The sequence below is a fragment of the Seriola lalandi genome, unplaced genomic scaffold, assembly GCF_002814215.2.
Source record: "Seriola lalandi dorsalis isolate HSWRI2012SDOR001 ecotype SW California unplaced genomic scaffold, Sedor1 jcf7180002054585, whole genome shotgun sequence".
Lineage (NCBI taxonomy): Eukaryota > Metazoa > Chordata > Actinopteri > Carangiformes > Carangidae > Seriola > Seriola lalandi.
The window spans coordinates 2,791,439-2,803,768 of record NW_019525138.1 but is presented as its reverse complement, the minus strand read 5'-3'; the positions used below and the strand labels follow the sequence as shown (position 1 = coordinate 2,803,768).

At 39.4% G+C, this 12,330-nt stretch overlaps 1 protein-coding gene across 1 annotated transcript; it reads left to right on the top strand.

Moving 5' to 3' along the window:
* Window positions 1-10,813, top strand: LOC147818408 (general transcription factor II-I repeat domain-containing protein 2B-like). Its single transcript, XM_087177255.1, is given in 4 exon segments — window positions 1-106; window positions 109-126; window positions 129-596; window positions 10,752-10,813. Coding segments are annotated over 4 exon segments (654 nt in total).
* Window positions 10,814-12,330: the final 1,517 nt, after the last annotated feature.

The window sequence follows — 12,330 nt, the reverse complement described above, 5'->3', positions numbered from 1 at the left end:
ATGTTAACAACCGATGGCTGTCCAAAACTGACTGGGAAAAATGTCGGACTTTTGAAGCGGATGCAAGCTAAAGAGACCGAAATAAACCCAGAACAAAAATTGATATTTTTTGCATACATCAGGAGGTGGCAAAAAGGCAAAAAGTGTCAGGGCAAGAGCCTTGAATCACAGACAGTTTGTTGCACTTTTGGAGGAGCATGAGAGTGAACATAGTGACATAGGCTACCAAACAGCTGTCAGATGGCTCAGCTTGGGCAAGGTGCTTAAAAGAGTATGGGACCTGAGAGCAGAGATTCAGGAGTTTTGTGAGGGGAAAGGCAGGGACATCACAGAGCTCTCAGATGCAGACTGGATCACAGATCTGGCTTTTGCTGTTGATGTGACTGCACTAATGAATGAACGAAATACCAGGCTGCAAGGCAAGGGCCTCTTTGCACATGAAATGCACAGCCTGGTAATGGCTTTTATGAGAAAGTTGAATTTTCTTTCAAGCCAATTGGAGGGCAACATTCTTATTCACATGCCAACACTGAAAGAAGTCACACCATCAGCTGATCACCTCCGCAGGCACTCAGCCATGTTAGGGGCACTGCATGGTGAGTTTTCAAGACGATTTGAAGACTTCAAAACAGATGAGAATGAAACGCACATGATTTCTTCTCCCTTCACTTACAGTGGGAATAATGCACCCAGTGATGTCCAGCGTGAACTCATTGATTTGCAGTCTGATAAACTACTGGCAGAGCACTTTAAGTCAGTATCACTGCTGGGTTTTTATTCTTCTATCAAACAGGAAAACTTTGCACACATAAGGAGGCGTGCTCAAAGGATGTTGGTTCTATTTGGATCTACCTACATATGTGAACAAACATTCTGAAGTTTAACAAATCCAGATACAGATCCTCTCTCGGTGATGATCACTTGTGTGCTATCCTTCGCATATCCACCTCAGATGTTCAACCTGACTTCGGTGCATTTGTTCAAGCCCAACACAGGCTAGATATCTCTCACTGAACAAGAAAAAAGAACAGATGAAGCTGGCTGCATTTATTGCTTTTTTTGTTTTAAGTTAATGTGATCCTGGTCTTTGAAATACTTGCTTTTTTTGTGTAAAGTTAATGTGATGCTAGTTTTTAAAACACTGCAAAAAAATGCATATTTTCAAAACTATTTTTGTGAATGTTCATTAAATAGTTATATATTTCTGTGCTCCACATTTTCATTGTATCATTGTAATGCTTCATTTACTGTTTTTTATAAAGAGATATAATATATATCAGGCCGAACTGAGTTAAGTGTATTGGTCCAGCCCTCTACAATCGTCCCAGTTTGTCATGTGGCCCCTTGGGAAGATTTATTGCCCACCCCTGCCCTAGGGGGAATTCATGTGTTGCCCATTGTTGATAATAATAATAAAAACAACAAATAAACAATAATAATTAGTTCAGTCCACTTCCTTTGACTGAGGTGTTGTATAGCTTGATGGCAGTGGGAACAAAGGATCTCCTGAACCTCTCTGTTCTGAGCTGAGACGTTTGCTGCAGCTGTAGCTGCTTCTCTGTCCTGTCAGAACGTTGTGGAGAGGATGGTTGGTATTGTCCAAGATGACCTCCATCTTACATTGCATGCGTCTCTCCACAACAGTCCTGAGTGAGTCCAGACTCTTGCCAAGCACAGACCCAGCCTTTTTTACCAGCTTGTCCAGTCTCCTTGTGTTCATGTTGGACATGCTGCCACCCCAGCAGACTGCAGCATAAAAAAGTACACTGTCCACCACTGACTGATAAAACATGTGCAGCATTTCACTGCAGACGTCAAAGGACCTGAGCCTCCTGAGGAAGGAGCCAGCTCTGCCCCTTCATCTGGTGGCATCTGTGTTCAGGGACCAGTCCAGTTTACTGTCCAGGTGCACACCTAGGTATTTATAAGTGTGCATCACCTCAGTGTCCTTCCCTCCAATGTTGACTGGTTGAAGGGTGGGCCTAGACCTCCAAAAGTCTATGACCATCTCCTTGATCTTGGAGGTGTTCAGAAGGAGGCAGTTCTTGTTGCTCCATTCACTGAAGGCCATCATCAGATCCCTGTACTCCTCTTCCTGCCGGTTCCTGATACGCACCACAATAGCTGTGTCATCCGAGTATTTCTGGATGTGGCAGGACTCAGAGTTGTATTTCAAGTCGGCCCTATACAGCGTGAACAGGAACGGAGCCAGAACAGTCCCCTGTGGAGCCCCAGTGCTGCTCATCACTGTCCCTGAGACACAGTTACCCAGTCTGACGTACTGTGGTCGTCTTTTCAGGTAATCCACAATCCAGGACGTGAAGCAGGGATCCATCCCATCCCTTCCAGCTCTCTGGTGGTGTTGTGCTGCAGCTTCCTCTCTGCTTTCCTTTTGTAGTCCTCCTTCACCTGCTAGGTACCTTCAAGTTCCATCAAGGCGTTACTGAGATATTGTGTCCATGACAGTAGGACAAACAAATATATATGAAATCAATATGGCCTCCAGCTCTGATTGCCACCAGCACGGAGGAATAATAAGAAAAAAATGTAAAAATCAACTCATCCTGTTCTTTGTGTTACAGCTTTATGTAAGAAATGTACATTATAGGATTATTTATGCACAAAGTTGAACCTATCATCACTGGACTAAAAACTGCTCATTATCAAACCACGGAGAAGAGCTCCTGTAAATCCATTCCACTTGAATAATATGAATCTAATATATCCTGAGCTACACAATTCATGACTGCACATACCATCCAGAATTTTCCACAGAATTTAGGACAGATTTTCTATTAGGAAACACAGTCACACCATGTTTCTTTATGGATCTAAAGGATTTATAGATGCTGTGAAAAGGTATAAACATCTCACTGATTCACACCACGTCCCTTGTTTTTCCTTCAAGTGGGAGAGGATCTCAATTTAATGTGACTGTGTCCTCATACAATTCAAACCACGCTGTGTTAAAGGTTTTCCCATTATCTGAAACTTAGTGCTGTGAAATGTGTGTCTGCAAACACTGTGGTCAAACATCTCTCCGAGTGCTCATACAATAAATGATGTTTCATGTTGGGGTTTGAGAGGTTAACGTTCCCATAATGCATTCTTCAACTGTTAACAAACACCATGCAAACTTATGAATAGTGTCATGTTGTTTATGCATGGTTGGGGAGTGGAGAAGCAGTGGAGGGTCAGCTGTGCCGCGAGCCCACTCTCCTGATTTAACATCGTCTGAACATTATTCATGAAGTCGAGCTGTAAGTGGCCTCTTTTCTTTTCTCTTTTTTCACCGAGTGTTGGTGGGAGGAAAAGATCAATTCTTCCTCTCACTTTAGTCTTTTCTTCCTCAGGTCCTGCACACACACACACACAGCACACTAAAATATTCACACGGACATAAACACACGTTACATAAACACAGTTTTGTTTAATCCATATGAAATTCTTACGCTGTCGACTCGTGAGTTGAAGCAGACGTGATTTGATGGACCAGTTTGGAAAATTAGAGAAAGAGGGAAATAGCAAGAAGTGACAGTTCAGAGAAAATGACAGAAATGGGCTTAGGTTAGGATCATTTCAAACTGAAAAAAAATATAAAATAAAAAATACTACGTACAGGGTGTCCATTGTAAAATGCAGAGAGCATCCAGTTCACAGAGCTGACTTGACATGAGGTGAAGTTAACGTCAATGTCAATCAGTATGATTGCTAGTTGTGCTAGTTAATGCTAATAAAGAATGCATGTTCACTATACGCAATGGCTAGTTAGGCATTGCATTAAATACAATGAAATGAAGTTTGGCCACAATCCTCTTGGCAGCATATGTTATAATACATGAAGACTAAAATCATTCAAATATATAAAGTATATATAATATAGTAAGATAAAAGATGCATATAAACACAAATGCTATAACTATAAACTAGTATCAATTATTATCTCACCTCTTTTTCAGTAAATCATTTTTTTTTTTTGTTGCACCAGGCAGCATTTTGAACATGATTGTGATAGAAATGCGCCCACTGTCCATGGTGAAGGATGAAGGCTTTCAGAAGATGACAGATAATATTATATGCAATTTAAGCAATAAAAATGTTGATTTTTCTTAAAAGGAAACCAATTGGTCGTTCATTTAAAGACTTTTCTTTTTTTATATTTTTTGTTGCTCTTTAATAGGACAAAACTTCCTATTCCTACTAAAATAGTCTGCTTATTTCAAACCAGTTAACTCCTGTTATCTTAAACCAGTTATGTCCCAGTATGTTTATCAGTAACTCAGAGCTCAAATGGTTCCAGGTATACTTATTTATGCCTAGTTCAGAGTCTGTTCTACTGGACTGTGTTAAATTATGCAGGTGTTCATGATATTCAGTCTGCTCCCTGTACTGAATCTGAATCTCAAGTTTTTCTTCCAGACAGGCAAACACACACCTGAATAAACATTCACATAAACATCCTCATCAGCTTTCACACACACACACACAAATATACCAATGCACATTTAGTTCAGCTCCCTGCCCTATGAAAACGAACACTTGCGTGTGTGTTTACTGAGGAAAGGCTGATTGTTTGTTGATTGTCGCCGCAGCCGCGAAGAGCACACGCCGACTTCTACCACACGACAGGATTGTTGTGCTAAGAGCAAGAACATGTCTGCGGTGCAGAAATAAGCTAAAAAATTCACACAGCATCATGGGAAATGAGAGTTTAAGTCTTTTTTTCTCTCCCTTTTCTTTGTCTTCTCCCCTTGTCTTGTGCTTTTGTTGGCATGCAGATTATTCCTCGCTTTGGGGGATTTCTCTTCCTCTTGCATACTGAATGAAAAACATTATCTTACTAGCATTTCATAACTGTGTCTCTGGGTGCATCAGGGCGAGAAGACGGGAGCGTTCAGCATGTTAACGACTTGGTCTGAGGAGTTAGAGAAGTTAAGGTGCTGGAGTTTAAGCAGGGTCTCCACAAGTCACCTAAGGTTTGAATAAAACAAAAAACATGGATTCACGTAATGTACCAAACATTCGGCTTCCAACTTGTCACTTTTATCTAACACTTTCAATGGTTTTCATCAGTTAAAGTGACAAACATCTCATCAGCTGTTGCTAATTAACATTCATTTCATGAGTAACTTGATGACAAAAACAAAATTAAACTCGTCTGTTGTTGGCTGTGTGTCGACACTCAGCCAAACATCTTTCGTGAGGGAATTAGCTCCACTCTGTAACACCACTGTACAACTACGAGAGGACTGTTTTTGTAGTACCAATAAATCCAATAAGAGTGAGACAGCTCGATTATAGTCAAGTTTCAGGAGCCATTTTTTCCCTGTTAATCTCTAATTTATATCATATGAATAATTAAATTTTATCAGCTTGATATTTTTGAGTCAGGACCTCCAGTCCAGTCTATATAATGTCAGAAAATAGTGAGAAAAAACATTAATAAGTTCTCACAACCAAAAGTAACGTCTTCAAATATCTTTGTTTAGTCCATTCAACAGCTCAAAACCCAAAGATGTTTAATTTACAATTATATAAAACACTGGCATGAGCGTTCAGCATGTTAACGACTTGGTCTGAGGAGTTGGGTACCCTTTGTCCACCACCTCTACTTCACACAAGTTTGAATAAAACAAGTCAGTCGGGTGAAGGGATGGGTGGAGAAAAACAGGATATAGCGGTGTTTCCCACGCAGGCTATATACTTGGGGAGCGCCCACCCCAAAGTATATTAAACCCTGCCTAAGAATATTGACTGGGTGAGCACAGATTAACTGAAACACATCAGAAAACCAATACAAGAGACAGATTCACCTACATCGATACACAATCTCAGATCCAACATGAGTTCTGTGTGAAATTCATGCGTGCGTGCGTGCACGCGTGTGTGCGTGCGTGCCAGTGGTTCCCAACCTAGGGGCTGTGTTGCAAGTGGGCCGACAAATCATTTGCAAATCACTCCAGTTTTTGTGAAAAAAATTAATGTAATTATAAAAAATTCAAGAAACAAATAATTTCATAAATGTCTTAAACCTAAATGATCTAACTGCTTTAAAATGATTAAAAACTCCTTTCATTGTTTTGCTTTTTTTTCCACATTAAGGCCTACCACTGTGATAAGTTGATGAGACAATGATAGAAACTTTTAATTCATCGCTGCTGGACCACTTTCTATACTTTGTACACGGGGTCAGATGTGGGCAGCCACAAGATGAGGAGGGGGGGTCAAAACATCTACAAGACTTTGCCAAAATTAAAGACACGTAACTAAAGGACTCCAATCCACAAACTTCACTCCGTGGTGTCTTCAAGTGTCAGTAAAAGAACCAACTTTAAAAAATGTATTTAGAACCAGATTGGGCGATCTCTACTGGTTGGTTAGTTATGTAATTACTCTAAACAGTTACACTGCGACCGGACCAGCAGGATAACTCTGGGTGCAGTGCCCCCCCTCACTGAGCTGCTTAGTAACCAGCCGATCAGCCTGTGACTGAGCAGCTCCCAGGTGAGCTCTCAGCGAGGCTTCCTCGGATAAATAAACTTTATGTAAAAATCCACCTGAATCTGAGCTGAATCAATATTAAACCACAGCTGATTGGAATAGTTACAAGTTCATCTGCATCATTTATTTATCTGATCCTGGGCTGTGTAAACAAACTTTGAGCCCAGAGAAGTTGAGCCGTGACGGCTCAGTCGGAGTGTTTCCTCTGCACTGTACATAAAGTTGAGGTCTACCTTGATGATGGCACAAACCACAGAGCCACAGTCCATCTGTCCATAAAACAATATATTGAAGAATACATATATACATTTTACAGCCTGCTGCTGCAAAATAAACATTTAATTAGACAGATTTTTTTTAGGACCTGTTGATATTTGCTCCAACCAAGAAAACCCTTCATATTCTGTCTGCTCATCAGGCAGGCCGGAACAAACCCCAGAGCGCTGCTGTGGTGTGGGACATAGAGCCGACCAGAGCCCCCTCCTACTTTGAGTATAGCTGCATTTTACTGGTAGCAGTTAATACTGAAAGATTTCCTGGACTGACAAAGGTGGTGCAACACTATTTGTGAAACCCCGCGACATCTGGCCCACCTCAGCAGGTGTTTCCAGCAGCTGTACGAATCATTGGTTAGTGATGGACAGGAGAGGAAGCTCCGCAATTAAAATGAAGGCATTATATTGTGCCTTATTGGCAGGAAATACCCAAACACATTATTAATGTATTTGGTGTAAACATTGCTTTTAGATGTGATGCTGTATACTTGGGGGACATTCCATTTGAAGGGTGGAATACTAATGATAAGAAACTGATAGCGATCCTTCTGGCAGCAAGTAAAAAGGCCAAACACGCTGATGAATGAAAAGGAATAATGAACGAAATCTATATTATAAAAGGACTGTCATTCTCCCTCAAGGTACAAAAATTAAACATTTACCTAATCTGGAGCAGGTGGACTGAGAACTAAACCTATAAGGTCTGATTTTAGTTGATTTGAGGGAATGAATGAGCATGTAACTAGTATTATTTTACTGCATCTAACATTTCGCTCCTTATTCTTTCTTTCCCCCTCAACTCCTGGGAATATTTGAGGTGAAAGCTTTCCATGTTCAATTGTAAATAATGACTCATTTTTATAAAGAAAACCAGTGGAAGAGCCAGACTGTGAAGTGGTTATCAAACACACTGCATAACTTAAATGTCTGTTTTAAATGTACATGATGTGATTCCCTTGCAGTAATATTAATATTATTTAAATGATCATTGTGAAATTTATGCTTTTCCAAATAAAAGTAAAATTTAAAAAAATGTATAAAATGAAGTCATGATTTTGTTAATACTTGGTTCTTACTTAATCTTTAAACTCCTAATTTTCACAGATTATGCAGCAGATATAGAGCATGTCAGGTAACAGTTAAATAATTTTATTATGGAAGAACAGCACTTTATTTCAGAATTTGTTAACGACTAACCGATAATTGATCGTTAACGTGGCCAACTATTGATTAAGAAAACTGCTTAGTGTGAATACAAGATATAGAGTGAATAAAGGTCTTTTTTGTATTATATTGAATGAATTTCAGGTGAGATGAGACTGAAAATGTGAATCACTCAGGTGACTGATATCTGGTTGGTGTCTTCTTTCAGTGCAAACGTTAAGTCAAAATCAGAAAAACTTTATTGATCCCCGCAGGGAAACAGCCTGAGTGCTGAGGAGAGCTGTTGATGTTTCCTGAGCAGCCTCTGAACCAGGTCACCAAGTCCGTCTTTGAACTTTAAAAGGGTTTCGACCAGTTTCTCTTCATCTGCCTGCAACAGTCAGGGGCTTTTAGGTGACTCATCCCTGCTAATAACTACAGCACACACACACACACACACACACACACACACACACACACACACACACACACACACACACACACACACTTCTAAGAACAGTGCCTTCTCTGTGTGCATGTTATTACACACACTACTGTGGACAACACACACTTGCTTTTGATACCTGGAAAGCCTTGTTGAGACCCCCCCCCCCCGCCGTTGTGTGTGTATGTTTAACCATGCTGCACTAGAGATACATCAGCGTGAGTGTATTTTCCCAGAATTCAATCTTGATCCCAATAAACACTGTGGGTTTAAAACAGGCTTAACAACACTGGCCTGAAGTACGTTTTCAAACAGCGAGGATCTGATGTAACCACCTCTGATCGAGACATAATCCAGGGCGATGAGCCAAACAAGACGCAGGCCTTGAAGATATATATATATTTTTTTTTTTATAAAAGGGCTTCTCCTCTGGTGTTTTATTGGATAAGTATTTGCAGTGATTAGAGAGGGGATTGGTCGGAGGCAGAGGCTGGGCTCTGTGGTTGGATGATCAAAACAAAGGCTTAAACCAGGATGAAGGTGATCAAAGGTGATTTTTAAGCCGAGATCTCAAGAGGTCAGGGAGCAGAGAGAATGAGAGGGAACGAAATAATTCACAATGAGAAAGCAGCAAACAGATGGAGGAAAGGTGAATGACTACGGTGAGGAAGGAGTGTAAGATTAAAGGCGAGTTTTCTACACTACAAACAAAAGTTCAACATTAAAAAACACAATGTGTGACTGCGTATGCTGGAGGTCTAACAACATTTACTTGGAAGGCTGCTCGATTATGGCAAAAATCATAAACATGATTATTTTGATCAATATTGAGATCATAATTATTTAACATGATTACTCATTGACTTTGGAAACACAACGTGTTAATTGAACTTTGAAAACATTGTCTTTTTAGCGTTGAACTTTCTTAAACTTTAATTACAATTCAATGGAAAAAAAAAGAGATAAATAAATAGATAAATAAATCATAAATAATATCTAAATACATACAATTAAATATATAATATTAAAATGTATAAAAATGAATTAGATACTAGCAGAACTAGTAAGTTTAAATGTACAGCAGGTAGTTAGTCACTGTAATGAAGAGAACAACATTAACTGTGTTCAGATAGAGCAGCAATAAACTCTTCCGGTAACAGAAACTCCAGGGACTGGCGATGAGACACTACAGTGACGTCAGCACGTCAGCAAGTGAGCAGTCACTCACTGAATGAAAGGTAATGTACTCTGAGTAAACGTGTTACTGCTGTTACATTTTTAAAGGGGAAGAAGAGGGATAAAACGTCTTATATGGGGATGATAATATTAATATATGATAAAAGCATAAAACAACATCTTTAGGCTGCCAGGGAGCCAGGTGAAAAAAGCACCAAAAGCAATCAAATCATTCCAGTCAGGCCATTTGCAGCCTGTGCATATAGCTTATACTTATTAATGTACACTCAGTTGACAATTTATTAGGAACATCTAGCTAAAACTGATATAGTCTAATACAACAGCCCTGCAATAAATCGACTTCATGAAGATTGTACTGTTTATGCAGAGGTGTTTCTGTTATTTAGCCTATCTTCGTTGATATAAATGGGTTGGACAAAATAATAGAAACGCTTAGAAGCCATGGCTTGTGTCTTTATGTAGCAGTAGTTTTGTGCTGGCATATCAGTTCCAAATATTGGTCTCTTTGATTACTAATAATCGTAATCAGCCCTGAAAAAAACATATCGGCCGATCGCTAATGCCGTAAGACATTTTAGGCTAATTCTGTCCTTGATTAATTAATGTTTTATTCACTTAATACCAAACAATACACCATGACTGAATGAATCCAAGTTCATGTAAATTTCTATGTGCTTCTATACTGTACATAATATATACAGTCCATCATACTATTTGTCATGGTTTTTTAAAATCCTGTTAAAAGTCCAACAGATTGAATTATGCTGCTCTGATCATAATTACTATCTTCATCTCTAATGTGATGTTCCTTAATGAGTTATGAAATAAGTACAATAAAGGAATTTGATAAACATGACCTACTCTGTCTCCTTCCAGTCTGCTGAGATCAAGAACTGCCGGGCGAGATGCTGTGGTGCATTGTGGGATATCACAAACTTCACCTCAGGCCTTCCTTCAGCCTTGCAGGTAGCACTCTTCCAAACGCACATATTTACACCTGATATAAACAGATGATTTACTCACTGGTGTTAAATATCTTTGGTTTGATCTGAAGTTAATGTAAATATGTGCAGTTACTGATCTAAACAGAATGGAAGTTATTAGTAAGTAGCATGTCAAATATTCAAAGTAACAGCTTTGAGATAAAACTGAATATTCTTTGGTGTGTTCTTTCTCTGTATTTAACTCAGCCAAGGACCCACAGCGGTGCATCACCTGTGAGACCATGATAATGCTGAAGAACCAGGAGTGACAATATATCACCAGATGGTGGGGTAACAAATTAAACGAAGGGACAGGTAGGCAAACAGACCAAGACATACAGAAATTGAATTTGTTCTTATTAAATATGTTTCATAAAAACATAAAGTTCAGATTAGTTTCAACTCAAATTTTTACTACTATAGCACCATCTCATACAATAGTATGAGTATGTAGAAACAAAACAGCAATAATGCACTTATAAACAAAAACATACATACATACATACATACATACATACATACATACATACATACATACTAGCCCTTAGATGCATAAGTGGGTCAAAAATTACCCGGTGAGGTTGTTTTCTTGAAATATCTTCGTAATGAAAAATTGTTATTTCATATTCCAGGTATTCCTCAAAAAACATGTTTTTGATATAATGCCATTTACATTTTTAACTTACCTTTTATACATTTTAAGAAATTGTAGTTTTTGTATTACTAACCCAAGCTTCCATAAGTGGGTCAAAAATGACCCGCATGCATTTTCTATGGAATCCAATGGGAACCTTTGATTCTTATCAACTGTGGCTGTCAGGAATAAATTAACTGTGGACCACACAGACTATATCAGAAGTGTCAATCCTCAGGAAGATTATTTTACACAGCAAGAGCTGATACGTGTAAGTATTATCTTCATATAATATTGTGTGTGTGTCTTTCATGACTGTTGTTATTATTATTTATCAACAAATTAGCCTACTTTATAACTAGCTAACACTAGCTAGCTAACTAAGATAGCTAACATTACTATATGTATTGTGTGTGTGCGTGTGCGTGTGTGTGTGAGTGTATTTATTTATATAGATCTATTGAAAAAACATTACTCTTATGTGTCCTCATCAAGGTGTCATGGCTGCTAGATACACAGCTGAAATGGTCCTACAGATGCTGGATGATGGAGAGGCAGTAACGGGGTTGGACTCCGAGTCTGAAATTTCTGATGATGAGGACCCAGACTATTGTCCAGGTGGCAGTTCACCTGGAAATCCAACTGAACAGGATCAATCTGACTCAGAAGATTCCTCTTCTGTGTCCTCTGAAGAAGAAAGTGTCCAAATCATGTCCAACAGAATGAGTCAGAAGGGCTCTTACTGGAGCGAGTTACCTCCCACCCAGGGCAGAACACAGAGTCACAATATCCTCAGAAGTCGGTCAGGGCCTGCACAAGGGCTTAGCACCACTGTCTCACCAAAAGATGCATGGGAGTTCTTTATCACTGATGATATAATACAAGAAGTGATGAAGTGCACAAACTTGGAAGGACGGAGAGTAGCAACAGCTAGAGGAAAAGAATGGAAAAATGTCACCAAAGATGAATTCATGGCCTTCATTGGATTGACCCTGCTTCCAAGAAGTGAGAAAAACTGGGACGTATCAGTCCGTGAGCTGTTTGGGAGTCCTCTACATAATCCCATGTACAAGGCCACTATGGCTGTTGGAAGATTTGAAGACATTCGCCGTAGCTTGCACTTCGATGATAAGAGGACCAGAGCCTTCCGAC